The 27,360-nt window shown below is 43.0% G+C and overlaps 3 protein-coding genes across 9 annotated transcripts in view; 1 reads left to right on the forward strand and 2 right to left on the reverse strand.

Moving 5' to 3' along the window:
- Window positions 1-4,321, reverse strand: part of tfeb (transcription factor EB) — a 38,657-nt gene extending 34,336 nt beyond the window's left edge. For both annotated transcript variants that reach the window (XM_037101091.1, XM_037101090.1), the window contains exon 1: window positions 4,021-4,321. The gene's annotated coding sequence lies outside the window, so the exon portion shown is untranslated. The remainder of the gene's footprint in view (window positions 1-4,020) is intronic.
- Window positions 4,322-5,718: 1,397 nt separating this feature from the next.
- tmem183a (transmembrane protein 183A) lies at window positions 5,719-10,048 on the reverse strand. 2 transcript variants are annotated; one of them, XM_037102417.1, is made up of 8 exons: window positions 9,836-10,048; window positions 9,482-9,571; window positions 9,201-9,371; window positions 8,947-9,106; window positions 8,351-8,531; window positions 8,038-8,124; window positions 7,775-7,927; window positions 5,719-6,867 (listed from the first exon to the last, which is right to left on the reverse strand). In XM_037102417.1, the coding sequence occupies exons 1-8, from the start codon at window positions 9,897-9,899 to the stop codon at window positions 6,682-6,684; spliced, it is 1,092 nt and encodes a 363-aa protein (XP_036958312.1). In that variant the 5' UTR covers window positions 9,900-10,048; the 3' UTR covers window positions 5,719-6,681. The 2 variants fall into 2 exon arrangements, with proteins under 2 accessions (XP_036958312.1, XP_036958311.1); XM_037102416.1 differs by having other exon boundaries at window positions 7,775-7,930; window positions 9,836-10,047.
- Window positions 10,049-13,534: 3,486 nt separating this feature from the next.
- The window catches only part of ppfia4 (PTPRF interacting protein alpha 4), a 59,422-nt gene continuing 45,596 nt past the window's right edge, over window positions 13,535-27,360 (forward strand). For 4 of the 5 annotated variants that reach the window (XR_005075756.1, XM_037102323.1, XM_037102325.1 and 1 more), the window contains exons 1-2: window positions 13,535-14,272; window positions 14,469-14,766. Coding sequence is in view for 4 of the 5 variants with exons in the window: in XM_037102323.1 (XP_036958218.1) it covers window positions 14,509-14,766 (258 nt within the window). In the remaining variant the exon portion in view is untranslated. The remainder of the gene's footprint in view (window positions 14,273-14,468; window positions 14,767-27,360) is intronic. The other variant, XM_037102324.1, reaches the window with a different exon arrangement.

Raw genomic sequence — 27,360 nt, forward strand, 5'->3', positions numbered from 1 at the left:
TATATATATATATAGCCACAAATGCAACAAATGCAACATTGTCACCAGCGCACATTGCGCAGAAGCTGACCTGGCTTTCCTTATGGGCAGAGTCAGAATAATTACACGCATGCAACTCTCGCTTTGAGAATATAGGGATTGGATGGTCCTAAGAAGGGACCCCCTCATCCCATACTCACACAGCCCTTCCCACAGAACATCCCAGGGGACCTGGTCGTCTGCCTTCTCCAGATCCACAAAATACATGTGGACTGGGAGATTATACTCCCAGGCCCCCTCCAGGATCCCTGCAAGAGTAAAGGGCTGGTCAGTTGTTCCACGACCCGGACGGAATCCGCATTGTTACTCTTCAATCTGAGGTTCGACAATTGGCCGGATCCTCCATTCCAGCACCTCCTGTAAAGGAAATGCTGCCCATAAACATGGTTGACTCGCCCTCATTTGGTGAGCACTACTACTATCAATGCCGTGCTTGGCATTATTGTTAAAAAAGCACTTCCAATAAAATGAGTATTGGCAAAACTGCTTGTCATTTTTATGCTGAGGCGGCCGGGGGTGTTGTGTAATCTAACTTAGTTATTTTTAAAAACAAGTAATCGGTAAAGTTACTTTTTAAAGGTAACTGTGGCAACACTGTCTGTTGGGCTAAAGCCCCAGATGTTTTGCACTCCTAGCGACGCCCCTGCTGAGAAGAATTTTATGAATGCATGACATGGTGATGTAGTGTGATGTCAAGAAGTGACAAGTCTCCTTTAATTTAACCTTCTTTCTCCAGAAAAAGTTCTATTCTTTTTTTTGTTTAAGTGACTGCTTCAAAAGCCATTTTAGCCTGCTACTACCTTACGAATGCGCCACACAAAATTGTTGCAGCACATCAAATAAACATTTTCCACTGTGGTTGGTGAGTGTCATCATATTTGCTGATAGGCCGTTTGCACTACACAAGGCGAATGGTGGTCAATACCAATGTTTGACCAGTAAATCAGAGCATCCTCGTTGGCAAAAACCTAAACTGCTACACTGACACCTTACATTTATGTTCCTCCGAAACAACTACTTACACCCCTAGCGGTATCATATCATGTTTCAGTTTCACACAAAATGTTGACATGTTTTAACACATTATTTCTCTCACACTGTCCATTGCTGGAGCACATCTATTCACTCTCTGTCTCCATGCTCCGTTTTGCTCCATGCGTCACTCCTGAAAAACCCAATGTGCTCTGATTGGTCAGCTCTCAAAGGCCTGAGCAAACATCGCACACCATGTTTCCATATCAGCTCTGCCAGTGTTTCTGAAGAAATGGCTAAGGGCAGTGATTGTGTCAAAACATGACATCAGAACTTTACAGAAGTCCTGAAAGCTTGTTTGAAGGCACACATTCTGAAGATGGGTAGTGTCCATATCTGTGGATTAAAGCCAACTTTGGAAGTCATGGAATTCAAATATTGATATATTCACCCATAAATACCCATTACTTGCCACTACTCCTCAAACATTTTTGTCAAACACAAAGGTATATAATGGAGGCTAGTTATTTTACAGTTTAACAACAAACATTATGATCTGAAAAGACACCAGAGCACTTAAAAAGGAAACCTACTGTGAAGTGTATAATGATAAATAACCCCAAGCTTTTTTTCCTGCATTATAATATCTGTTTTGATACATTCACAGTAGTTACATAGCACCTAGGCCTGCTATATAATCAAAAAAAGACATGAAAATCTCACTTTCTGGACCTTTAAAGCCTCTCACCTCACAGGACACTGTGTTAACTAGCAGGCAGCTGATATCTCCAACAATGCTTGATTTTGATTACTTCAGAGACATTCTTAGAGACATTATGTGAACACATGACGAGGCACATGATAAAATTACAATACAATAATTACATGAAATTGGTTTATTGATACATGGTAGCACTGCATTACTGTGACAGCTACGGCTGAACTATGTGCCAATGTTGCTGCACAGCCAATCTCTCCTTTGGATCTGGTTACACAACGGAAATGTTTTCTTTCATTCATGGATTCACAGAAGTGAGGAGGAGGAAGATGAACATGATGACAGAGAGACGGACCGGAAAGAGACAGTGGGAGAGGGGTCTTTTGTGTTTCCAGGAGAACAGTAATTCAGGTCCAACCTATGATGATGTGTTGTTAAACTAGCTCAAGTGCAACAACAACTGTTATGTGGAAAGATGCTCACTCCTGTAGTATCCATACCGACAACACATTCACAGAGTGTGTGTCTTAATATTGGTTAGCAAAAAAAAGGTGGAAGTTCACAAGTCCTCAAGTATCACATTTATGTATCACTTTTAATTGAAACTATAGAAAAACTATGCCAAAGAAACCCAAATGGTCAGCATGTGATCCACTGACCTCAGACAGCTGTGCCACTTCCCTGCAAAACTAATTTTACTGGAAGCGACTGAAGACAAAGCAGAATCAAAAGCAACACCTCACCTAACATTTCTACCCATCCATGGTCATTGAAGAAGATCATTAATCACTGATTGTTTAAATGTTCTATCCTGAGGTTTTAATGTGGCAGCTGTTCCTACTACATAGCGTTTGGTGACACAACTTGGTCACCACTGGATTAGTGCTGATGCCAATAAGTAAAGGGAAATTTCTTCCAAGTGCACTAATAATGAAAGTAGAGAAGTCATGACATAAGCAGAAGCTTGAGAAGAGTACTCAGAACTATCAGACCTGCTGGGACCTTTCTGCTCCAACCTTTGAACGTTATTGTGCTCTCTGGAGAATGGTTTGGATGATCACAGCAGCCAGGTGGAGAGGTCAGGGAGCACGGGGAGTCTAATGTCAACCACCTGGTGTGATGTACAGCTACGGAGGCGAATAAGTTAGACCTTAACTAGGGTAGGAGTTTAGAAGAAAAGGTTTATGTGCTTTAATATATATATATATATAAAAAAATACACCTTAGCCTTCTTTACACTTTCCAGTTCTGCAGCTCTGAATTCCTACCCTGTCTGAAAAACTCTGTTTTACTGTTTTAACTCCTGTCTCTTTGGAAATGGAAATCTGTTCAGTAGATTTTGTATAATCCTGCTGACAAACCAACCAACCGACAGATATGGAAGACAGCAAAACCTCAGTGTAAATATGATTAATCCCATGTCAAATGTCTTTACTGGGAATAAACATAAACATTGCATCAGGCACAAATTGTACCCTGTATTCACCATGCACACACACTAATAATAAACACATGGGTTGTAATCAAAGCCCAGACTGCAGAGGGGACAGCGGAGGCGAAAATAGTCACTGGTGCCTTCATTATTTGTGTGTTTGCACTGTGCAAGTCTTTCTAGCAAAGCACTTGAATACACAGCAGAGTATTACAGTCTGTACAGTTTACGGTCACAGCTTATACATAGCAGCATACCCTGGGGCTGAGGTGTTGTTACTGATACCAGCTGCTTATAAATGGCAAGAGGGGCAGAACACACTCACCGTTGACAGTACAGGGGGGAAAGTGGTCCAAGAGCGGCGCCAGTCCTAATTTCAATGCCACTTTACTGCATGTTATCATACTGTTTTCCATATGTTTGCAAAAAGAAAAGTCAATTCACTCTTCCATTTCTAAGAAAATAGACCTGAAAATGGCACATAGACTGGTTTTGTGTGTCTGTCTTATTCTTTATGGTTTATTATATCATGAGCTGGAGACAAAATCTTCACAAAGTGCACTGTGATTTGTATTTCCTGTTGCCTGGTGTAAACATTAATGATAAAAGCATGCAGCGACACGCCAACTCCACAATGCAGAAGTAACTTATTTGTACTTTTGCAATGCTTTAGCGGAACACACAGGTTACCGGACAGTGTTGCCTTTAATTACCAGGATGCCAGATAATAAGTTGGCCACTTCTCTTTTCAAAACTGACTGAATCACAAGACTTTGAGCGAGAAACGGGCACTAATAAACGCACTCTCGAGGGGTTTGCAGAGGTGGTGGTGTCGTAGCAGAGGCTAAATATCACTTACCCGATCTGAAGGTCAGGCAGAACGAGGTAGGCAGGTTCAGGAAAAGTGCGTGCCCACTTCTCTCGCGCGCTCTGATGAAAAACCAAACCTGCGTGGCAACACCAGAAGAAGAAGAAAAACGGCGAGTTTAAAAGAACAACAGCTGTCGGTGGTTTTCAGTTTCTGTGTATTCCCACAGACCGCCGCGGTGTGTACAACCCCGCACTTCGCGAGGCTAATTTGTTTTCGTTATGACCGTCGAGATGTTGTCACAACTCGGAGCGTCCGCGGTCACCTGTGCCCCACCAATGGCACAGCGCAGAAGGGGGTTGTGGGAAATGAAGTGTTCTCGCATCCTCGAGAGGCTGTGCGGTATTTTGAGACGATGACGTGCTGCCTGTTGACCGCAAAGAGTTTTTTTTTAAGAGGTCCTCTAACTTGAGCCAGAACTCTTCCAAAAACAACAAGACTATCGTTTTCCCTATTTATAATGAGACGTCTCTCTGTCTACCTCTGTACCGTGGCTTCAAGTTTACATGTTTATGACCATTTAGTTTAGTTTATATTACGTTTATGTTATTTTGTGCGCAACTGATCCTTAAACTTGGTAAATCTAACATCCAAATTCAGTCGTAATGTGAAATATTTTAAAATACCAGTTCACACACACACACACACACACACACACACACACACACACACACACACACACACACATATATATATATATTTGGTATTTTCGAGGCCATGGTTTGAGTTACGTAATAGCTAGTTTCAACAGGTGGTCCTAATATTGTGTTCAACCTTTAGCATAGGTGCTTCTGTTATTATAAGACACTCAGCTGCGCAGCATTTGAGGCCGTTAGGTGTTCAATTTAAAGTGTGCGATCTTTTTCTGTTTGTTTCACTGGTCAGTCAAACCAAAAGTATGAGAAGCATCCATACATACAGATATAGATGTCTGGAGGAGGGTCGTGTATCATTCAGTGACAAAGAAAACTGACCTTAGTAAGGTGGTGCATGGGGAGAACATTGTTCAATACCCAGTATGGCCACGAGAGGGAGACAACGTGGAAAATAAAAATGTAGAAAAAAAAGGAAACAAAGACTGGAAGCACTTTGAATGGGCAGTTTCAGGTTTAATTTCAGTGCAGTAAGTGTATGTATCAATGCAATTCTTCTCTGACAAAACTACACCACCAACTAAAACAATCAAATGCTGCAAACAGAAATGCTGACTTCTGCTACTGCGCACAGCCATCAACAAACATTATTCTTTCTAGAAGTTAAATTAAATATGGTTCATTTTTTTTCCATTCGCAGTACATGTATATGTGCAAATCAATTCAGGTAAAATTATTTTGGATGTGTCGGATTGGTGGGGAAATCAATATTCATCATAATCAAGCATGTGATCGGTATGATTTAACTCACATTCATTAATCATCAGACTGACTACTTTAAACACTTTGAGCCATTCAAAGTTAAGAGTGAGATTCCACAGGAGGCAGTAGGGGGTACATAGTGCTCAACATGACACAATCAAGACATATTCTTTAGCCAAGAAACACCAGGAACAAAAAGTCCAAATCAACAGATGAGTGGATGACGTCTGAGGTAATTCATCTCTTTGGCCCCTTCAGTATGGTGCAGTGTTATTAATATTCACATAATACTTAAGTGAGGCTGCTTTGAAATAAATACATCAAAAAGAAAATATGGTTTTAAAAGAATAATAATGGATTATGTTGATGCAACACTGTCAAAATCAAACCAATGCAAAATCAAGATATTTCAGACTACACTTTCAAGTAAACATAAAATCAAACCAAAGTAGGACAGTACAAATGTTCCACCCTGTTAATCCCAGAGTTTTCAAAACTACTCTTATAACATGTACGTTCAATATGCATCAGTGTCATTCATGTAAAATAACAGCAGATTTTTGAATCCATTTATGAAGCTGAAAATGCACATGATCGTCTTTGCCAAGAATGTAGAGTTGAGCTGATACATCACTTCACATTTATCACTGATCAATTAATCTCCACACTGTTTACTTTGTCTGCAAAAAATCCAAAGTTTAACAACTGTTAAGAAATTAATTTCAAATTTTTTTGTCATCTCAAAGTCATTTCAGTCTTCCAGTCTGATCTGATGGTAGCATTTCATATTCAACTACTGATTAATGTTATGACATTTATTTTATTTCTATATTGCCCAGCCCTATTTCTCCATGTTTAAAAGAAAAAGAAAGGAACTGCTGAAGATGCAGATTGCTGAAAGATTAGAATGACTGCTATTGTAGATTTGTATACATAGATGATAAGCCCAATCTCCCTAAGAATAATGTTCATACTGGACCATTCTGCAGTACATGATCTACATACGTTGAAAATTGCAGGGCAAACTATGATGTTGATGGTGTGGAGTTGAGATGGTGGATATGCATGCAACATGTTTGATTACGACACCAAGATGAGGTTCACATCCCATCTCAATGGTGTACTTTTTTAACACCTAACAATGACAATCAAAATGTCCCAAACTTTGTCATTCAACATAAATCCAGGGTTCTGCATCCACTATCATATTTGTGTTTGGTGGGCAGGATGAGATGAGATAACAGCAGGGTTCTTAGAGTGACGTTCTGCTGTCGCATCATCTGAAGGGGTAGGACTCCTATGTGTCGGATGAAGAGGGGTATTGTGGATGCCACCAGTCCATGATCCTCACACTCTGTACGGGATCCAACACCACCAGGGTCCCGCCCTGATCTCCCCTCTTCTTTCCCCGCTGGAGCGGTGAGTCATGGAAAAGCAGACGAACACGGTGGTGGCGCATGTCTGTGCTGACGTTGATTGTAAACTGCAACAAAGAATAAGCAGAACAGTTTCGATTAGGAGAAGACTTTGTATACTTGACACCCATGTTAATTTTTGCATTAGTTCGTGGTCAGAAATGGTATTTTAATCTTTGTGCATAAAGCACACTATTGGCAAAAATAATGAAATACATGAGTTGGCAGATCGTTCACAAACATGTTGCTAGAAGGCTCTGACTGTTATTTATTTTGAGTTTTTATGTTGTGACAAAGACCTGCAAACTATAATATGCTGTAGTTTCAGAGGTGTTACCCCAATCCAAACCAGACTTCCTTAAAGAGCTTTCCCCAAATTCTTGTAAGTGTATGCCTTTACCAGTCTCTTGCCTTGTCCAAACCCTTTCTCAAAAAAATGGACATGGCCTGCCAGTCCTTATCAAACCAAAGCTTCCTTTCATTCATTAAATTTAAGAAGAAGTTTATGTGAATAGCTAGAAGATAAGAGCTGCTTTGTTGGATCAAAACACACCACATCACTTTGCTTAAAGTCTCTCAACCTTCTCGTGACTACTGACACTTTCCAGTGTCCTCCTGATCTGAGCACTATCTTGACACAGCTGATTCAACATCACTTATTCAACATATGTACAGTTTTGTGGGAATCATTTTAGTTTGTATAACTAGATGTTACAGTTTTCTTATAACATAGGAAGCTTTATGTAATGTAATTTGTCATCACCTAACTGTGGTGTTCTCAGAGACTGATAACAGTGTTGAAGATTACAAAACAAAACCACACTGGTTTTCATTTAGGAACTACAGTCATTGTCACTTGTAAAACTTAACTAAGTATTTTAACATTTAAAAGTGTTAATGCTTAATGCCACCTACTATGTCAAAAAATGTTTTTTAAGCCCTACAGCTGAAAAAACAACAACAAGAGTTACTAACCAGGGCCAGCGTCATGCCCATGACCACAGGGGTGTAGATGTAGTTGAGGGTGGTGACCTGAAGCATGTAGCAGTCAGAGTCTGGGTTTGAGTGGACATCTTTGTATTGTCTGGGCGCACACAAGGATTTGGCACAACCATTCTTACCATGTCCCTGCTTTGGATATAGATAATCACAGCATTATAAAAACAACCAAACACAACAGCAGCAAAAACAAAAGGTTATCATTTTATCGTGGCTGATTTTAAACAAGTGCTTTTTACCTGCTTTAAGAACTTGAAGTTGAACTCCCACAATGCCTCTGGACGAGTCCCTGAACAGGGGACCTTTCTGTACCAGGCCAGTAAACACTGCAAAAAACATTAGCACATAAAACTGTCACGTTCACAGAAGGCTTGCAGCAGTACACAAGTATCATTGTATACCTAAATATTAAGACATAACAGCATTTCTATGAAATCGTCTCTTCATATAAGTCAATCACATGTGATACTAACAGATGAACAAATGAAATAAAGAAAAACTTTAGCTCCACATCCCACAGTAAGGTGATTGCTGACACATCTGTTAGCTTACCTTTGAGTTAAGCAAGGTTGTGGGCGTGGACTCTGGCAGGGCAGGAATTTTTGAGACACGCGAGTCAAATGGCTCATACAAATGGAAAAGGGAGCGAATAACACGAGCCCGTAAACAACGCATCCTGTCAATACAATCAGGTTGCAGACGAAATGGCAGGTCGGCATCAATCCTGTAGTGTCTGTGAAGGAGAGACAGGCGGTGGAAGGAGGAAAAAAAGGCTGAAGAACTCAGTTTATTCTATTACTTTCCTAATTAAATGGAGCACACTGAAGCATTTTATAGGGTAATACACATACGGATATGGTCCTTCATTTGAAACTGCAACATGTAAGACAGTTCCATTGTTTAAGACAGGCACAGGTTTGATTCCAAGCTGCAAGTGCCTTAAGCTTTGAAATGGCCAGGTATGAAATCAGCTTTAGCGAGTACACACCAATTAAGTAAAATCTCATCAAAATTGCATTCTATTCACAGTTTTACTGGGTCTTGAGGACTTAACAATAACATCACACTCCTCCAAAAACACTGGGAGGAGAAATAGAAGCACTAAACTTTCTCTAACTGTACACCATTACTCAAGAAAGCCAACTCACCTTCTGTAGAGCCTGGTCCAAAAAGCTGCAGTGCAAGTGACTGTCCAGGCATTTCTACAGATCAGAGCAAATCTGCACACATCTTCAGGCCGAATATAGGAGGCGAGCACTTCCCAAATATCCACTGGATACTCGTACCCGTCACTGCTCTCATTGCATTCTGTGAAGACAACATTCAAACACCCTCTAAGTAAATACTCTGGTAAGATGGTTGCACACTCCAATGTACAGCTTATTCCTCTATATGAATATACCCTTTCTCCTCTTGTGTTTCTTCTTGCGGGCTGCTTTACTTTCATTTTCTCCATCCTCTTCAGGGTCTAGGTCATCACTGCTTTCCAAAGCGTCTTCTTGGACACTCCCTGCAGATGAGACGACCTCCTCCACCGCTCCCTGAGATGCTTCCAGGCCGCAGAGTAATTTTACTGAGACACACAATGTGAAGGTGAGCACTTAGATCACCTTTCCAGACAAAGCATTTGACACTGCAATCTCAGATCATTAGTGTAACTACAAAAATGTCATCACAAGTTACCTTCTTTTTCAACTGCATTTGCAACAGCCTTCTTCACCCTCCCTGACTTCACAACGGCTGGGTCAGCGTCAGCATAATCAGCAACAGTGACTAGATAAAAGATGCACAATTCCTCCGTTACATGACTTTAACAACATTCATCTGTCTGTTGGCTCCTGCTAATACCAGAAAACACACACTGAGGCGACCGCAACAAGGTCTCACTCTTCATATACTGTCGTATGATGTGTGAATCAAAAAATGTATAAGCAAAGTTGTACATTCACAGGGGAAAGTCTATCATTTGAAGCTGACTACACAGTGCTAACAGTGGGCGGGATAGCTTGCTAGCTGATGCAACGTAACCTACGTTACCTGATTCCGAACAAACGTCCCCGGCCTTAAATTTCAGCCGTTTTCGGTTCCCTTTCTTGGGCATGTCGACACCAATGATCTGTGGAAGCTTAACGGGCCTGTGGGTCCTGCCATGTCTCTATGGCAAGCGGAGGTAGAGAGAAAGAAGGAAAAATGAGAGAGAAATTGAAAAATGTTCCGCCAGGATCTTCAGCCATCATGGAATGACGTAACGAGGCAAGTCACGCGAGAGTATCGCTGCTGTAGTGTGGACCTCTGCTGCTGTACTGCCATCTGTCGGTGACTGCCGGCAGTTCAAGGATGTGTGACCGAAGGTGGAGAAGGAGTCTCGCTCCCATCATTTAATCCGCCAATTAACACTTTCTTTAACTGACTGATTACTGATTTTTCTTATTTTTCTTATTTTACTCCACATCAAAACACCTCGACTATTAGACTATTAGAAAAAAGTATTTTACTTGTCAATTCAGTGTTAATGTTCTACATTACATAATTATATACACAGCTCTTATTAATGGTTTATATGAGAGAACATCTCTGTATAAAAAAACACTGAAGTAGCAAAAAAAAAAAAACCTTAGTTGTTTTACTGTATTGTCTTTCATTTAGTTAGAATTCTGTTTACACTGTGCACTTTTCATTTGTTCTAATGAGCTTAATGCTGATGTATCAGTTGCCAAATATTTGCACTATCTCTACTTTATTTTAAAAATATATATTTTTTATAAGTACTTTATTTATTTGATATTGTTGTTCATGCCAAACTTTAAAAAAAAAAAAACCTCTTTGTTTCAAACACTGTTTGATTTGAGACTGCAGTTCACTATCTGTAGTGCTCATTATATATTCATTATAACCAGCTGTCTGTTGTATTAACTGACAATAGGGGAATAAGTAAACTTCCATCTGGCTTTGCCGAAGGGTTCCTGTGACACAATGTCAGAAAGCGCCTGAAAGCAGATATTTGGTCAGTTTGCCTCACATCAGGTTGCTAATGCACAACACACCAAAGCTGCCCAGTGACCACTGAGCCAGGTAGACTTAGATAATAACCATTGGTCAGAGAAGAAAATCATACTGCTCAAGAGAGCCACAGTGCTGTGCTAAGTGACCTCCGTCTTTTCTGAGGAAGTGCTGCAGGCCTCCACAGCATCTCAAAGTGACTGTGAACAACACTGTTGTCATGGCCTTGAAAAGTCCACAGCAGAGAGCCGCATCTCCTGAGGCTGAGGCTGCAAAATTAGTTTTCAAAGAAATCTCTGCTGCAGGTCAAAGAACACCAAAAAAGACAGAGGTGATGCTTCCACCTGCGGTTGTGAGAAATCATTTCTTGACAAAGAAGTACTCGGCACAGTGATTTTCCCATCGTCTCCCAATTCAGAGACAGGTCGGCAGATGTCTGGAGAAATTGTGATCTTCTTATCTGTGGCCAGAGCTTTGATCAAGCCCTTTATTCACTGCAGTGCTATCTATTATCTTCTTACTACCATTGTTGTAAAACAAGATAGTGACTTCTATCTAACTGCCAAATATAACCCTTTGTCATTAAAGTAACAATATTTTTTCAGAAAAATGAGACCTAAATTGTGACCTGAACAATTAAGGTGAAAGTTTGACCTGTTCATATCAACACTCGTGCTTTGGTTTCCTCCTCAGTTCACAAATACAACAGCTGACAGGACACTTAAAATGAATTTAACTGTAGATCAGAATTTGAATAAAAGTGTTTTGACCTGGTCTAGCTGATTCTTTTGACATTTCTGTCAAAGAGCTGTTAATACTTCATTCAAAAGTACTTATTATTGTCAGTGGCAGAAAGTAACTAAGTGCAAGAACTGTACTTACTCTACTTAATCGCTTGGTCTTTACTTGAGAATTTCCTTCTACTTCTGCTCACCTACTAGTTAGAGGCAAATGTTGAACATTGTACTCTGCTATATTATTAAGTACCATTAATTACTATTTACTTTACAGATTCAGATTACTGATACAAAGTTTAATTAGCAAATAAATGTTGATTTTTACTATTACAACAAACTTTATTGAGCGCTTGGTGAAATTCAGAAGCAACCCATGAGTTTGTATGTTTGAAAAAAAAACAAGCCCCACCTTACCTGAAACAATAAAGCAATGTACATATGAATGCATCAGTTATATCGAGACTAACTATATAATTATATGGTATATATTATAACTATATATAATGTACAATATACTGATATGGGACTTTCTGCATTTTTTTTACTGGTTTGATTTTGTACTTGTAATAGAATGCAGAACTGCTAACAGAGTATTTCTCCAGTACACAGCAGTATTGCTTCTTTTACTTGATATTTACTAAGATATTTGACTACGTCAACCAGGACTAAGTACAGAAACCATGAAATGATGGCCAGATTCAGCCACTAGGTGGCAATAAATGGCCTTCTGTGTCCAACTGCAGAAGTGCAATATAATGGAGTGAAGGCATTTAAACTCAAATGTATGATCTTTTTGCACTAAGTGTGTGAATGTTAACATGTATATATATACATTCATAAATGTGTGTATATGCATTCATATATGTATACATATTTACTGATTTTGATGGAGGAAATTACCCTTTTAATCAAATCCTCACAACAAATCATGATTGTGATCATGGTGTGCTCAGTCCTTAGTGAGCTCTTTATAACCAGCACTTTGCAGGCTTTTAATCAGTTTCTCTTTATACTGAACTGTGACTGTTTTAATGTTGGGTTTTTTTGTTTTGTTTTGTTTTGTTTTGTTTTGTTTTGTTTTGTTTTGTTTTGTTTTGTTTTGTTTTGTTTTGTTAAGAAAACACAGTTGCCTTGCAACTTCCAGGGAGGAAAATACAAAATCAGATCTGTCTTTATAGAAAGCACAGCGGCTTATTACAAATAGCTCAGAATGAATAGGAATAAGTTTACATCAGCTAAATGTACTAAAGTCTATTAAAGGCTAGCTTCACCAAAAAATGGAAATTCAGTCATCAATCTACTCGCCATCATGGAAAAGTCAAGTGAAGTTTTGTAGTGCACAAAACATTTCTGGGAATTTCACAGCAAATCAGCGCTGCGGCATTCTCCCCGACAACTGAAGTAGACGGAGACGTAAATGTTTTTTTTGAATGGCTCCCTGTGAAAATATGAAAATACTTTATTAATACTGTTTTAAAGTTGAAATCTTCACTGTATTTGCTGAGCTAAAAGTGCTAGCAGCTGATCCATCTGAAGTGGGTGCAAAAGCTTGTTGAAGACTTGGATTATGATGTGAGATAAACTGTGAGGATTTTATGATGTTTAGCTGTTTGTTGTTGTTGTTTTTGTTGTTTTTATGTTTTATGTAAACAAGTCCTCATTGCTTTTGGTTGTTTATGAGACTACTTCAGCACAGTTTTGCTGTTAAGCTCCAGAAATGTTATTGCAGACTATGAAGCTTCACCTGACCGTCTTTTGGCAATGACTGGATTGTCATTTTGGGTGAACTTATCCTTTCAGAATAAAACGCATTCAGAAAATGTGCCCTGACACTGTCACACTGTACATCAAAGCGTCCGACTGGTTGTTGAAACATGTACAAAATAGTGAGGAATGCCATGCTTCCCCTGCTTGCCAATATTCCTAATATTTCTAATCTTCATGTTGACGTCAGATCCTGCAGGGGGCGCTGCACCAGCTGCCTCTGCGCTTTGGTTAAGCTGCTGCCGCCGCCGCCAGAACGCGCATCGTGTCTCAGTAGCTGTCAGATCATGAACGTGCTCAGCGGTGCTGATGTGAAAAGTTAATTACATTTTACCAGTCAAGGGTCAAGCGTGTGCTAACAGTGGGAACATGATACTGGTGTAATGTAGAGAGATTATGCAGCGGCGTTAATGAGCGTCCGGCTCATTCCGCTCCTCTCTTCTGTGCCACATGCGCATGTGGTGCAAAACGCTTATAGGCTGAACGCGGGGAGTTGCTCTCTTATTTCCAGAGCTGTAGCATGGTAGTGACAACTGCAGATTCCCGTGTGTGTGTGTGTGTGTGTGTGTGACTGAGCGGCTAGCTGTGTGTGTGGGAGGAGGAGTGAGCGTCGGCTCGGTGGCGGTGTGGAGAGATGGAAGCGGAGAAGGCGGATGCAGATAAGACTCGCTCTCACTGTCCCCGAGACTAAGGACGCAGATAAAGCGGACACTTCCCTGATTTTTTCTCTTCATTATTTATTTATTTATTTCCCTGCCAGTGTGCTATGATCTCCGTCGTGCTCGCGGGCACCACCCCTCCGATCCAAACGCGCCCGTCTATCTCTGAGCTGTCAATCATCTCACGCCGGGATTTCTACATGTGAGTGCACGGCGCGCCGGGCAGGGCGGATCTGCTCACGGGGTGAACAAAACGCCGGTTAATATGGACGAAAGGTCAACGATCTTCCCAGCGTTTCACTCACTCTGATTAGGTAAGGCGATGTGAACCTTGGGGGTGCACGTCCGATGCACGAGGGGATTCATTGCAATGGGAATAAGGCGCGCATCTGCGACTGTGTAGGCTGCGTTAATAGGCCCTCTTATCAGTTATTGTAAGTCTGTTTATCGGGCTGGTAACCCTCATATGCCCCCTCCACCCCCCTCACCCACCCCTCTGAATCCCGACAGCGACACTGTCCTATAGCCAGACCACAGAGCAGCAGGAAGGATGATGTGCGAGGTGATGCCGACCATCAGCGAAGGAGACTCGGCCGGTCCTCCCAGAGGCACCGGCAGCGTCCCGAACGGCTCGGACCAGGAGGCCAACTTCGAGCAGCTGATGGTCAACATGCTGGACGAGAGGGACAAGCTGCTGGAGTCCCTCAGGGAGACGCAGGAGACCCTCATCCAGTCTCAGACGAAGCTGCAGGGGGCGCTGCACGAGAGGGACGTGCTCCAGCGGCAGATCAACGCCGCGCTGCCTCAGGTGAGGAGCAGAGGGAGGAGAGGAGGAGGGAGGAGGGAGGAGGGTCGGGCTGTGGTGTGGGGTGAGATGGAGAAGGATGTTGTCCAAGGAGGCAGCGACCACCGCGTACATAGTCTGTGGTATAAGAGGTTCAACATGGTTGGTTCAGACCTTTTCGAGGAGATGATGGCTCACGGTGCCCGGGCTGGATTTTGGACCCCAGAAGAACTCCATGGCCCCTGAAAGCTCCAGGCTCACTGTGTATCATCTGGTCTGTGCAAATGTCATCGGAAATTTGATAAAGAATGTGCACCAAATGGCATTTTAAGAGCATTAGGGTGGACGCAGCTTGTCTTGGAAGGCTCCATGTGGCAAAAGTCATCATTTCATTTTTGTGCTTATACAGTAGGCTGAATATTCCCCAAATAATCAGTTTTTCCAAGGGTAAATAGAAAAGCAAAAGGAACAGGGGGGGGTGTTGAAAAGGGATGGCCACCTTATTTTTTCATAGGTGTTTTCTCACAGTTTAAAGGTGCCATATGTAGGTTTACCCTTTCTTTGCTGAGGAATGTGGTTCCTTGCCTTTGAGGTGTTTCTTCACCATCATCTCATGTTGGACTAGACGCCACCATAACTCACTACTGGCTCTTTTTAAGGACAAAGACGAGAGGGGATGTGCTGAGGCCAGCCGGTGTTAGCATGCCAGCTACAGTAGATATGACGTCAACACTTCAGCGCTGTTGAATAGTTTAGATCACTTTTTCATGTTTCCCACTAAAATTCTTACCTATGGCTCCTTCGAAGCCGACTGATTTGGATTTTGAATCCAATGACATGATGCCGTTAAGTGCAAGAGTGTTGAACTGAATCTAAAGAGCCTCGCCTGAAAAATTTGAACACGATTGCTAAATTCATGAGTTGGAGATCGGAGCATTGTGGGGTTTTTTTGTTTTTTTTTTAAGTGATCTTGGCTTTTCCTGCGGGTACACACCTGTGCTGGGGAACCCCTCTAACACTCCCGCACATCCCGGGATATCACCGTGAGAATGACTGTGGATATGATGTGGGATGTTCGCACACATGCCACTTCAAAAGCTCGTAAGTGGCGGCGAGCCAAAAAGGAGGGTCTGAATGTCTCGTAGGTAGTACGTGGAAAGGTTGACTGGTGGTAGATGGAGTGGGTTTTCACTCGCAAGGAGAACTCTCAAGGTGTCGGCCAGATGTTGAGAGGTTAGGGCCCGAAACAGCCTCACCTCTGCGTGCCTGTCAGTGGTAATGTGAGCGAAAGGAGCTGATGGCGTGCTGGTGGGAAATCTTAGAGGTTTGTAGCCTCTGTGTGTGTGTGTGTGTATGTGTGTGTGTGTCTGTGTGTGTGTGTGTGTTAAAGTGTGAGAGAAGGAGAGCTGAATAAGGGCTGTTGCAGCCACCGAGCATGACGACAACGAAGCCTCGGCGCAGAAAGCTGTGCTACCCTCTGACCCTCTGGTCTAAATGCGTGGCATGATGTCACAGGATGGTGCGTGTGTGTGTGTATGTGTGTGTGCGAGGCTGAATGTGCGAGGGAGAGAACCATGCTGACGATGACAGCCTCACTGCAGCCTCTTGTGAAAGAAACATGGCCGCTTGCTAGTGTACATGGCCCTGGGCTGCTTGCTTCCACACATGCATACATGTCTCTCATTGTGTGTGTGTGTGTGTGTGTGTGTGTGTGTCACAGAGAGAGAGAGAAGAGAGTGGGAAGAGGCTGTCATGCTTGTTTTCTAATCCTGCTTGGTTCAGCGTAATGTTTTATTCTAGCAATAATACAAGTATTAGTTATACAGTCATAGACCTCGGGGACATTATGCAGACATTATGACTGGCGTGCACATGCATAAACTGTCTCCTCTCTCTCTCTCTCTCTCTCTCTCTCTCTCTATCTATCTATCTATCTATCTATGTATCTATCTTTGTCTCTCAACACTACACACACTCATGCACGCACACGTGGCAAACATGACAGTGGTCATCTTCTCCACGCCAGCCACAGAGAGCGGAGATGATGATGATGATGATGATGCAACAGCCAGTACGGTTAGTGAAGCAACACTGAGAAATGAGAAAAAACTCCAGTTGGGATTGATTTCTGCTCAGTTTTTCTTTGCTCAGCTGAAGGATGAGGATCGTCTGGCCCCTTGATGCGTCAGTGGAAATCGCATCTCATAATGATGAGGGGGAAGTGTGGGAAAAAATAACATACTGTAGTATCTGATAACTCAAGTTTGGGTGTGATGAATACATTAGAGCGGTGTTGGCGGTGCCGCTGCTGACCCCACCATCCTATATGTGTCAGTGGTAATTAGGCGGAGTGTGGTGTGTTTGTGCCCTCGACTACACTACAACATCGCGGCCCCCCCCTTGTTTGCTCTCAGCCCTCGGGTCAGCACTGTCTACGTGTGTGTCGCAGGGGATGTGTATTTTTCCTCCACGCGTGTGTGTTCAGTTCTCTCTGCTCCTGAGGTGTGGACTGATGTATGAGTGTTGGCACAGCAGGACGGTCTTTTTTTTTCCTAAATTCAGCCACTCCTCCCCTCTCCCCGTCTGTCTACGGTTTGTCATCTTCACCTATGAGGCGTGTGCATGTGCGCGTGCAGCTCTGTATTTTGTTATGTCTTCCGCAGGATTCCTGACTCCATGGGACTGGTCTGACCCAGAACTGTCAGATCTATGTCTCTCCAGCACATGTGCACGCTCAAACACACACACACACACGTAAAACACAGACCGCGTGAGATTCAACTCAATGCGCTTTAATGTCGTCATTGTTAAAGAATACATGAACCCGCCTCACCTTGGCATCGTCATTAAGGGTTTCAGTTTGCCTCAGCAGTGTCGTAAAAATGGGACAACGTTGCCATTTCACTGCACGCACACACACATTTAGAGACTAGGATGGATATGTTCATTAGCCACAGAGAATAGAGTTTCAGATTAACATGTCAGCCCATTACAGTGCAAAATGCCTTTAATACAGCCCTCAGAGATGGGCTGGCCCATAGACAAATTAGGTTTTAAACACACAAGAGAGCCACACACACATGCTTACGCTCACTCGCACGCATATAGACACACACACGCACACAATGCCCGTTCCTCTTCCGTATGAGAAAAACTGTTCTGACACCGTCAAATATAATGTGTTCTGAGGCAGCGAGTGTGTGTACATATGTGTGTGTGATGCATAGAGAGAGCGAAAGAGAGAGAGGAGACAGTGTGGGAACAGTGTGTCAAACAAAGCAGGTCACCATTCCTCTTCCATCAATAATCCCTGTGTAGAATATTTCTGTATTATCATTTTATTGTATTATTAATTTTCCTACGGTGACTTGGGAAGGTACCACTGTCGATGGGTTACTGCCGTCATAAAGTACCGTGCCTGTTGGGGGACTTGCGAGAGGGAGAGGGATTATTGATGAAATTGGAGGCAAAATTAAAGGTCCAGTATGAAGGATTTAGGGGTATTTACTGGCAGAAATTAAATATAATATTCATGTTGTGTTTTCATGCATGTGTAATCATCTAAAACTAGGAATTGTTGTGTTTTGGTTGCCTTCCAAGGAGTATGCCATGTTGCTCATCTTTTGCATTTTTCCGCTTCAGCTCAGTTGGTTTCTGTCTTTGACCTCACTGGTAGATGCCACTAAATCCTACATGCTGGACCTTAATAGAAATAGTCCTACATGTTGGGAAATAAGTTTACGTGTTTTGCTGCAGAAGGTAAGACAAGATCGATACCACTCTCGATGTGTCAAGAAAAAAGCTGGAGCAAGGTGTCAGGCACTTAGCCTAGGTTAGCATAACGATGATGAGAAATAACTAGCATGGGAGTCACATTTAAATACTGAATACTGTTTTTACTTACTCACTTATCCAAAAACAATAGTTTATATCTGTCTTGGATTTCCAACGTGTCTTACAAACTGAGGATGCAGGGTTTTAAAGATTTGAGTGCATGTTCACCATTGAGGATCGGTTGTCTAATTGCACAATTCAGCATCTTGAGAAGATGATCTGTATGAGAGAGAGTTATCTCTTAATTTGCCCCTTTGATCTAGGGACTAAATTATAATATTTGTTTTCATAAATGTGGAGACAGGACAGCACAAAGCTCGTAGAAGCTCCACAGCAGATTCCACAGCTCCAATCACACAACCTCCACTCGAAACAACATTTTTCAAAGAGTGTGTGTACCTTCATGATGAGTTTCATGGTGTGTGTGTGTGTGTGTGTGTGTGTGTGTGTGTGTGTGTGTGTGAGAGAGAGAGAGAGAGAGAGAGAGAGAGAGAGAGAGAGAGAGAGAGAGAGTGTTGTGATGTTTGGACACCTGTTCAAGTCAGACACAACACTGGCTATTTTTGCCAGCATACAAATACGCGCAGAGAATGACATACACACGCGCACACACACACACACATACACACACACACACACATACACACACTATACACACACCTCACTGCCCTTCCCAAACAACAACTGTCCTGTTCTGAATTGTAACCTATCTGTCCAGGCAAAAACGCATCTACCTACACACACACACTCACACACACAGACACACACTCAACCTTTAGTGTGTTTACTCGACCCCACAGGTGTCACCGACCTATCCTTTGACTTCTCATTGTTTTACCCTTGTAAAGACACATAAACACAAACTCACACACCCGTATCCTGTTCGAGAACATTCACCGAGTCTTTATAAAGAAGCATGCGCACCAAATGCCTCGATGTGTTTGTGTATTTGGTGCTCTCTCTGCCCTTCTTCCTTTTCCAGGTTGGTGTATCTTTTCCAAAATCTAGATGTGGCGCAACATTTTTTTCCACTCCTTGATTTATTGCCTTTTTTTCCCCGAGGTTTTTGTTCTTCATTATTCCTTCAATCTGTTCCTCTTGTTTGTGACCTCTTTCTCTCCCTCCATCTCCCCCTATTTCTCTCACACTCCCTCTGTCTATCCAAGTCATCTATGGAGATGGTTGAGTTAAACATAATAAGGTAGATCAGACAGTTTTTGACTGTATGTTACAGAGGCTAAGCTCTTGTAAGTTATTGTGTTTAGGCACCCTTACCGAGCAATTTAGCAGCAGCTTGTTTTGTTGACACGCCGTGGTTTAACTTCGCAGCTTGCTGCGGTGATGTATAAGTGTACCCCAGGGTGTGTCAGTACATTGTGAGTCGTGACATCCCTATTATGATTCCTACTGTGAGGAGTACGGTTTGTTTACTTTAGCCGTTCTCAACCAGCTGGCCATGACACACTGGTGGGCCTCAGACCCCCTAACTAGTGGCACATGGACGCAAATGGTTGCACTTGTATTTGTGGACATGTTTTGACAATAAGTAGTGGGCTTTAAGCTACAAAATGTTGAGAAACCGTTGATTTATTTCATGAAAATATCAGCCTGAAAGATTTATAAACCTGTGTGTCACTGTGTGCCTGATAAGGACAAATAAACTGATCATAGAACGTACCCAGTGCAGTATTGTGGTGAATGAAAAAAATGCACCTTTAATAAAAAATGCGTAAAGGAGACATTTTTAATATATGTTTTAGTTTAAAAGATGAAAAACTAAAATTATCAACAGAGAGTAAAGAAATTACATCAAAGACGTCTATGGATTGTTTTATATTTTCTAAAGTTAGCAGGCTAACCTCTTAGCCTATGATTTAATAAATTAACAATACAAATTCACAGAATGTCAAGATATCAAAAATGCAACAAAAGCATCTATAGTTCTTACCTAACAAAAAAGTACAACAGCACACCTTCTGAAGTCTTGTTTCTCTCGTTTACCACTGTTTGACACAAGCTTAACTGCGCTGTTAACTCATCGTCAAACACACTTTCAAACTTTCCCCATTCCCTTCCGGTTATGCCAAAATTATTCCTGAATTCACTGATTAAGATGAGAAATAATCCAGCTCTACACACCATTTTCACCCACTGCTTATTTATGACTCTTTTTCATGCTTCTGCATCTGCATACCTCTGCTGTCCCCGCCTGCTGAGATTTCTCTTTATGGAATGATATCCCCGATCAGAGCCGCTGTACATCACCTCTGTACTGTATCCTATGTCTTCAACCTGACCTCCACTGGAGGTTGTGTTCAGTCCCAGTTGGGTGTGCAGCCGTTTTCACTCTCAAGCTGTGACTCCCTCTGTGATCAGAGGTCTTAATTCAGGCAAACTTAAGGACCACTGGCTCCATGGCTAACTGAGCCATGAGCTAATCAGCTACAGCCAAGGATTGCTGGTAAGAACAGCAGCTGTCGGTTGCTCCGGTGATAGCCTGCCCTCTATGTTTTTGGATCTACCTTTAGAATTCTGGCAATATATCAAAATGATACCTTTAATACCCTCGTACCAATTATATGGCAATAGTTGGGTCGGCCAGGAGAGAGCAGGGTATTTCACACTACTTGAACCGAGGCCAACAGAAGGGAGCCTTGCGGGGTTGGGACTCAGCCATCTTCGTTACTGTACTAGAGGTGTGTTTTGCTTACAGGTACAGTGTGAGAGGGAGTGCATGTCACAGCTAATAGACCTTACACTGCAGAGGAAGGAAGAACAGCTCCAAGGTCCCTCCTGCACTGTTTGGAGGTGGCCCGAGCTTATCATGACACACACATTCAGCAAGGCACAAACGCTCCTGCTCACAACTGCACCCATCCACAAACAAACAGAAATACACACACACACACACGCGCCGCCTGTGTTTTCCTAAATGTCAGCATGCGCCGTCTATGCGTGTGTTTGTATGTGTGTGAGCGAGCGTGCCCAGGGCTAGTGTTGCTTATGCATGGATGGCCGAGGCGGCTTTGTGCACCATGATAGGAGAATATTGAGGGTGGGCGAAGTCAGTTGAGAAATTACCACAACCCCTTGGTCTGCTGCTGTATTCCAAATCTTGTGCTGTGTGTTACGTAAGAACCAAATAGTGGAATTTAGGTTGATGTGGAGGAAAGTGGAGCATGAAGTGAGCAGCTGAATGTCACCAAGAAAGCCTGTAAGAAAAGAGAGAGGGAGGGAGAGAGGGTGAGGACAACGTTCTTCTCTACAGAGACACAGTCCTGTCCACATTCTTACCCTGACCTTAACTACACCAAACCTTTGCTTATCCCCAGCCATCTCCAATCAGGATGTTTTGGAGCATTCTGAGCCTTTATTACTGAGTCACAGGGTTTAAAGCCCACCTAAATGTTTTTTCCTGTTGGTCGGTCAGTTGGTCGGACTGTGAGTTGGCTGGTCCATGAAAATTTGCGAGCACATTTTTCACCCTGGGAGGAAATTTGACATGGATAAAGTGTGTGTGTGTATGTGTGTGTATGCGCACATGTTTTTATTACCTATTGGGGACTGTCAGGACCGATAGTCTTCATCGGGACTGAAGTTTATGGTATGAGTTGGGGCTAGGTTAAGGTGAGGAGAGGGTTTGGGTTAGGTTGGAGGATAGATAGCTGTGTGTGTGTGTGTGTGTAATATGACAGAACCTAGCATGAGGACTCACGCACACACCATTTTGCCACGTGCCCCTTCACAACTCATCAACAATTTTTCTCACACTCTGTCAGGAGGCATTGAGCTCAAGAAAGTTCTTTTTTGACTTCTGTATTTCATTTTGTTGGTCCATTACTTCACTGGTCCACAAAAATCTACCGTTCACTGGTCAATAAAGCTGTTCCTATAGCAACCGCAACTTTCTATCTATGAGGCTGAATTTGCCACAGATTTGAGGTCTTTGTGTTGTGTGGATGTGAGTGCATGAATTTGTTGACGCCTGTGTGACCTGGTCACAGCTGTGACAAATTCACGCTTGTTTGTACCTAAAACTTTCAGCCGGCACATCTGAAATGTTGCTTGGTGTCCCTCATCTGTTTTTTCATAGACCAGTCAGAGATTGTCTGTCCGTAAAACTGTGGTTTAATCCATGATTTTGCGAGAGAGAGAGAGAGACGAACCCAAATAACCCCAGAAGAATGACGGAGAGGTGAGTCTAATTAACAACATCTAGCTCCCAGCAGCTGACTGACATCACACCTCTCTCTCTGTCCGTGTCTCTCCCTCATCCTCTCCTCCCCTCCTGCTGCATCGTGACAGCTTTACATCATCTGCCATTCTCGTTTCCCCCTCTCCACAGCAGTTCACTGCACAGTGCTCCCACTCCCTCATCTAGTGCGCCCCCTGGTCTGGATTCAAGCACAACTGAGCTCTGAGTGGGTCGGACTGGCCCCTGGCTGGAGCCTGTGCAGAGGTTTTTGGGCCCCTGAGCACTAATAGATTGTTAATGTCCAAAGCTTGCTCCCCCACGCCGCCACGCCACACCACGGTTTCAGCTCTCCATCTCTCAGTAGCATCCATCCCTCGCTCCCTCCATCCCTCTGCCAGTACCATCTGGCTCTCAGCACCAGGCACATTTAGCTCAGCCGGGCGCCAATTTGTCCCCCTGGCTGCCTGGGAGAGCGAAGGAGAGCGGGGGAAGGAAAAGCAGGAGTGGGAAAGAGAGACAGGCACAGAGTAAGATTTAGCAAAGTGAGTATGTCAGGGGAAAAAACAAAAAACAAACGCAGAATCAAGCGTACCTGACGGTCCCCAGCAGCGAGTGACATGCTCTGGTAATGGGGAGAACCAACAGTCAGTGTGTATGTGTGTGTGAGCTCCCTCTGCCTGGTAATAAGAGCAGAGTGATTGGAGTTGCAGGACCACCAGAGGGGAAGGCAAGAGTAATGACGGAGGGAGGCAAGGAAGGACAGAATGAGAAAGAGGAGGGGGAGGAGGAGGAGCAGGGGGATGTGAGATGAAGTTTCCCAGCCAGCAGGTAAGCCCACACAGCGGCCCTGCCATGTCTAACAACTACACTATTGGAACTCTGTCTGTTCGCTTTCCCTCCTGCAAGTGCCTCAGAATAGAAGATGGGGGGAGGGGAAGAGTGTGTGTGTGTGTTTAAGTATGGCGGGTTCACGATGCCCAAGGTGAATTTCCAGGGGTATACACTCTAAACTTGTAATCACCCACACGTGTGAAAAAAACGAAGAAAAAACAAGGCAGAACATGCACACAGCCCCCTTAATCAGAAACACAGTCACGCACACGTACAGTAATAGGGGCGACATCTCCTAGACCCCAGCTTTTTCCAGCTAGAGACTTAAGCAGCAGCAGCAGAGGCGGCGGTATCAGAAGCTAAGTCCCCGGCTGGACCCTTAAAGGGATTTAAAGAACTTCAAAATGCTTCATCTGCTCCATGAAATACAGCTTGTCAGTGTCTCACAACATAGCACTTACCCCCCCCCAACCCCCCTGCTGCTGACTGTCAATAACACCCGCGTGCACGCCCCCACACACGCGCGCAGAGATTTGAGGGAGCGTGGCGCTGCAAGTGAAATGCAGGATTTGGGAGAAGGACACAGCAGCAGGACAAATATTGCTGTCTGTGGCTAATAGCTACCCTGAAGCATATACAGTATTTCCTCTGTGTGTATGTGCACAGGCCACAGAACACGTCATAACTTTATGTGTGCTCATCTGTATTTTATATTCTCTATTTATTAATCATTTGTGTTGAACTGGTTTCATTTTAAGAATGTCCATCTGTGAGTGAGATCCACCCATAACAGAAAAAATGTATTATTGTCCATATTTATAGAAGACTGGCACGACTGAGCAACAGAAATGTTAGTGATACGGGAACCTATTTTTCTAAGAGAAGTGTTTTTAATTCAAATTGATCTCAGGTGACGACTGTCAAAGTTAGAGACTAATTGTCGTTATTAATTGGTTCATTATTTGGACTTAATGGGGATGCCACAGTTTCCGTTTGGTATGAAATAATTACGCTGCAGCTAAGTCATAGACACAGACACCCCAATTACACCAGGTAATAAGAAGGTATCTGTATCGACACAGATACATAAAACTCTATCCAATCTTGCATTTACCAGGTATTTTTTTTGCGTTCCAATAATCCTCGAAGGGATCCGATTTTCTCCATACACAGTTAGTGCTTCTAGCTCTGTACAGTGAACATAGCAGTGTTCTGTATAGTAATCAGTTTGAGGCACCACTTACATTCTTACAATGTAACAACATTATCCTTTAATAATAAGATAAATAAAATTGAATACAAATTTAATATATACTTAGAAATAGAATATATAAATAATATATAGAATGAATTGCAAATATGCACGTCGTCTGCATATAGATCACATTTTAATATTTTGTAAATGGGGTGAGAATGACACCTTGTGACACAGTCAATCCATGGGACATAGCAACTTGAGGGGCGCCATGGCAAGTCATCAAAGCTGGCTTACGTGTCCATCTAACTAATTTAAATCCATCATACTGTTCTCTACAGCCTCTACTGACTCTTGACAGAAACATCCATCCCTTTAGTTACTAAATGCTCCACTGAGCCGATGTTTACGTCCGGTTGCAAACCTGGTCTGCTGTTTGGCGCTGAGCAGGTGTTGTCGGCTGCAGTGAGTTTTTTCAGAGGTTTTAGTTCTAAAAAGGTGCAGTGAGGTGCAGCGAAAACCGAGACCGAAGAGAAGAGTGGAACCAAGTTGTGGGCTGTAAAACCAAAACAGCACGCTAAAAAATGCTAAAATGCTCTGCAAAGCTGGGGGGTACTGTGGTCTCATGATAATAATTTGTGGGTCAGTCATAATAACGAGCAACACGTTTCACATCACACTCAGTGATTTTATCGTTTGTAGATTAAAAAATATATATTTATGAGTGCAGCTTTAATCCTCTTTTTATAAAATTGGAAGTGAATACAGGGGTCAACAAGTTCATGTTTGGGTAAAACGTAAAATGTTCGACAGAAGGACCGAGGCTGCAAAAAAAGAATTTCATTCCCTCGTACAGTCCTCAATTAGTCACCCCAGGTTAGCAGATGCTGCTGGTGTTGATTTCTCGCGTAAGAAAATGGTTCAAGTGATGAATTGCCCACACCGAGTCAGCACTTCCCGGTATTGTAAGTGTCCAACCAGGCCGATACATCACACACACACGCACAGCCGCACATGCACGCGTGCACAAACACACACAGAGAACACTCAGACATGGACGCATCTCACACGGAGAAAGATGTATGTGGCGGTGAGGTGAATGAGATGTTCGCCAGCTCAGAGCACAATCATGGCCGATCAGACGGGAAAATATGCACTGTGCTGCGAGGACGGGTTTTGATAGATACACGAGGACTGACTGTATGCTGCTGGACAGACGCTACGCTACCCGAGGCTGATTTAAACAGAGCGAGTTCACTAAGTACATACTGGAGAAACTAATCAGATATTTTGGGTGCATCCACGGAGAGCTCTCAGATCATCTCGTTTCTGTATTAATTCGAGACCCGTTTATTCAGCACCACCTACAACATGCCTCAGTTCTCAGCTGCAGTCTGTTATTCATTTACTTCCAGCTCCATTCACAGACACGTGGGTTGGTGCAGACGCTCAAATGTGTGCACACAGTTTTATGCACACGCACACACCTACACACACACACGCAAGCACGGCACCTCTTTTACTTTGAATTTGGGATGTTATTCCGCCGCTTCTTTTCTGTCATCTTTAGTGTAATTATTTTTTGTGTTTTCCTCAAGAACCTGTTGTTTCAACTCACTCGGTGCATACCCTCGCGTCAAGGTTGTAGTTTCAATATCCATATTAAGATTACCGACACACTGATCTGTTCCCTCTCTCTTCAGAGTCTCACTCCCCTCTCTTTTTTTTTTCTCCTCTCCCTCAGTCTCACTGACTCTGTATCTCCCGCGCTCCCTCACTCTCTGTCTTATCAGTGCTGATGGCTTTAAGCGTGTGTGCTGAGAGGTCTATTAGTTAGCTATCGTTCTGTCAGATAATGCTTCATATCTCTCCGCCAGTTCACTGTACTTACAGCTTTGCTCTTGCTGCATGAGGTGTGAGCACAGCTGCTGGGTGATCAGATTTGGGCAAAAACTTTGACATCCTTTAAAAAAAAAAAAAAAAAGAAAAATTCCGTTTTTGGATTAGGCTTGTGATTCGTTTCAGTCTCTCGCTGTTTGCTGGATGAATCTCGAAACGCTGTTTTATTAAGGGGCTTTATTAACAAACCACATCAAGTGGAAGTGCATGTGTGTATACGTCCTCTAGCAATGGCGTGCGTGCATCGAATTGACCCGAATCAGCTCATTAAAGGAGGAGGTCTGGTGAGTCTTAACATCTCCATAGTGGCCGGAGAGCATTTCATTGCGTCTAAATGAGGGTGTGCTCATACATGCATATGTGTGTGTATGCATGCGTGTCAGCCGCTTCGTGGTACCAAGGAAACGTTTGTTTTGCAATTGCGTTTTAAAGTCCATGTAGTACATCTAATTGCAACGCTGATAGCCTGCACTGCTCCCACATATTGTAATTATATGAATAACTGACACACACACACACACACACACACACACACACTCACTGTCATCACAGTGGCCAGCTCTGTCTGTCGATGATGAAGGTCAGTAAGCATCGTGGTGCCCCATTAGAATAATGGGGCCTGTGACGTGGCCTGCCCCAGTGCAAGAAGAACATCATTCACACT

This window comes from Acanthopagrus latus, chromosome 6, assembly GCF_904848185.1.
Source record: "Acanthopagrus latus isolate v.2019 chromosome 6, fAcaLat1.1, whole genome shotgun sequence".
Taxonomy (NCBI): domain Eukaryota; kingdom Metazoa; phylum Chordata; class Actinopteri; order Spariformes; family Sparidae; genus Acanthopagrus; species Acanthopagrus latus.

Excerpts from the sequence above, each read along its gene's own strand:
- tmem183a (XM_037102416.1), bottom strand. The coding sequence starts at position 9,899 with ATGCCCAAGAAAGGGAACCGAAAACGGCTGAAATTTAAGGCCGGGGAC. Across the intron at positions 9,572-9,835 it reads GGACGTTTGTTCGGAATCAG|TCACTGTTGCTGATTATGCT; the intron begins GTAACGTAGGTT and ends TCTTTTATCTAG. Across the intron at positions 9,107-9,200 it reads GAAACACAAGAGGAGAAAGG|AATGCAATGAGAGCAGTGAC; the intron begins GTATATTCATAT and ends TTGTCTTCACAG.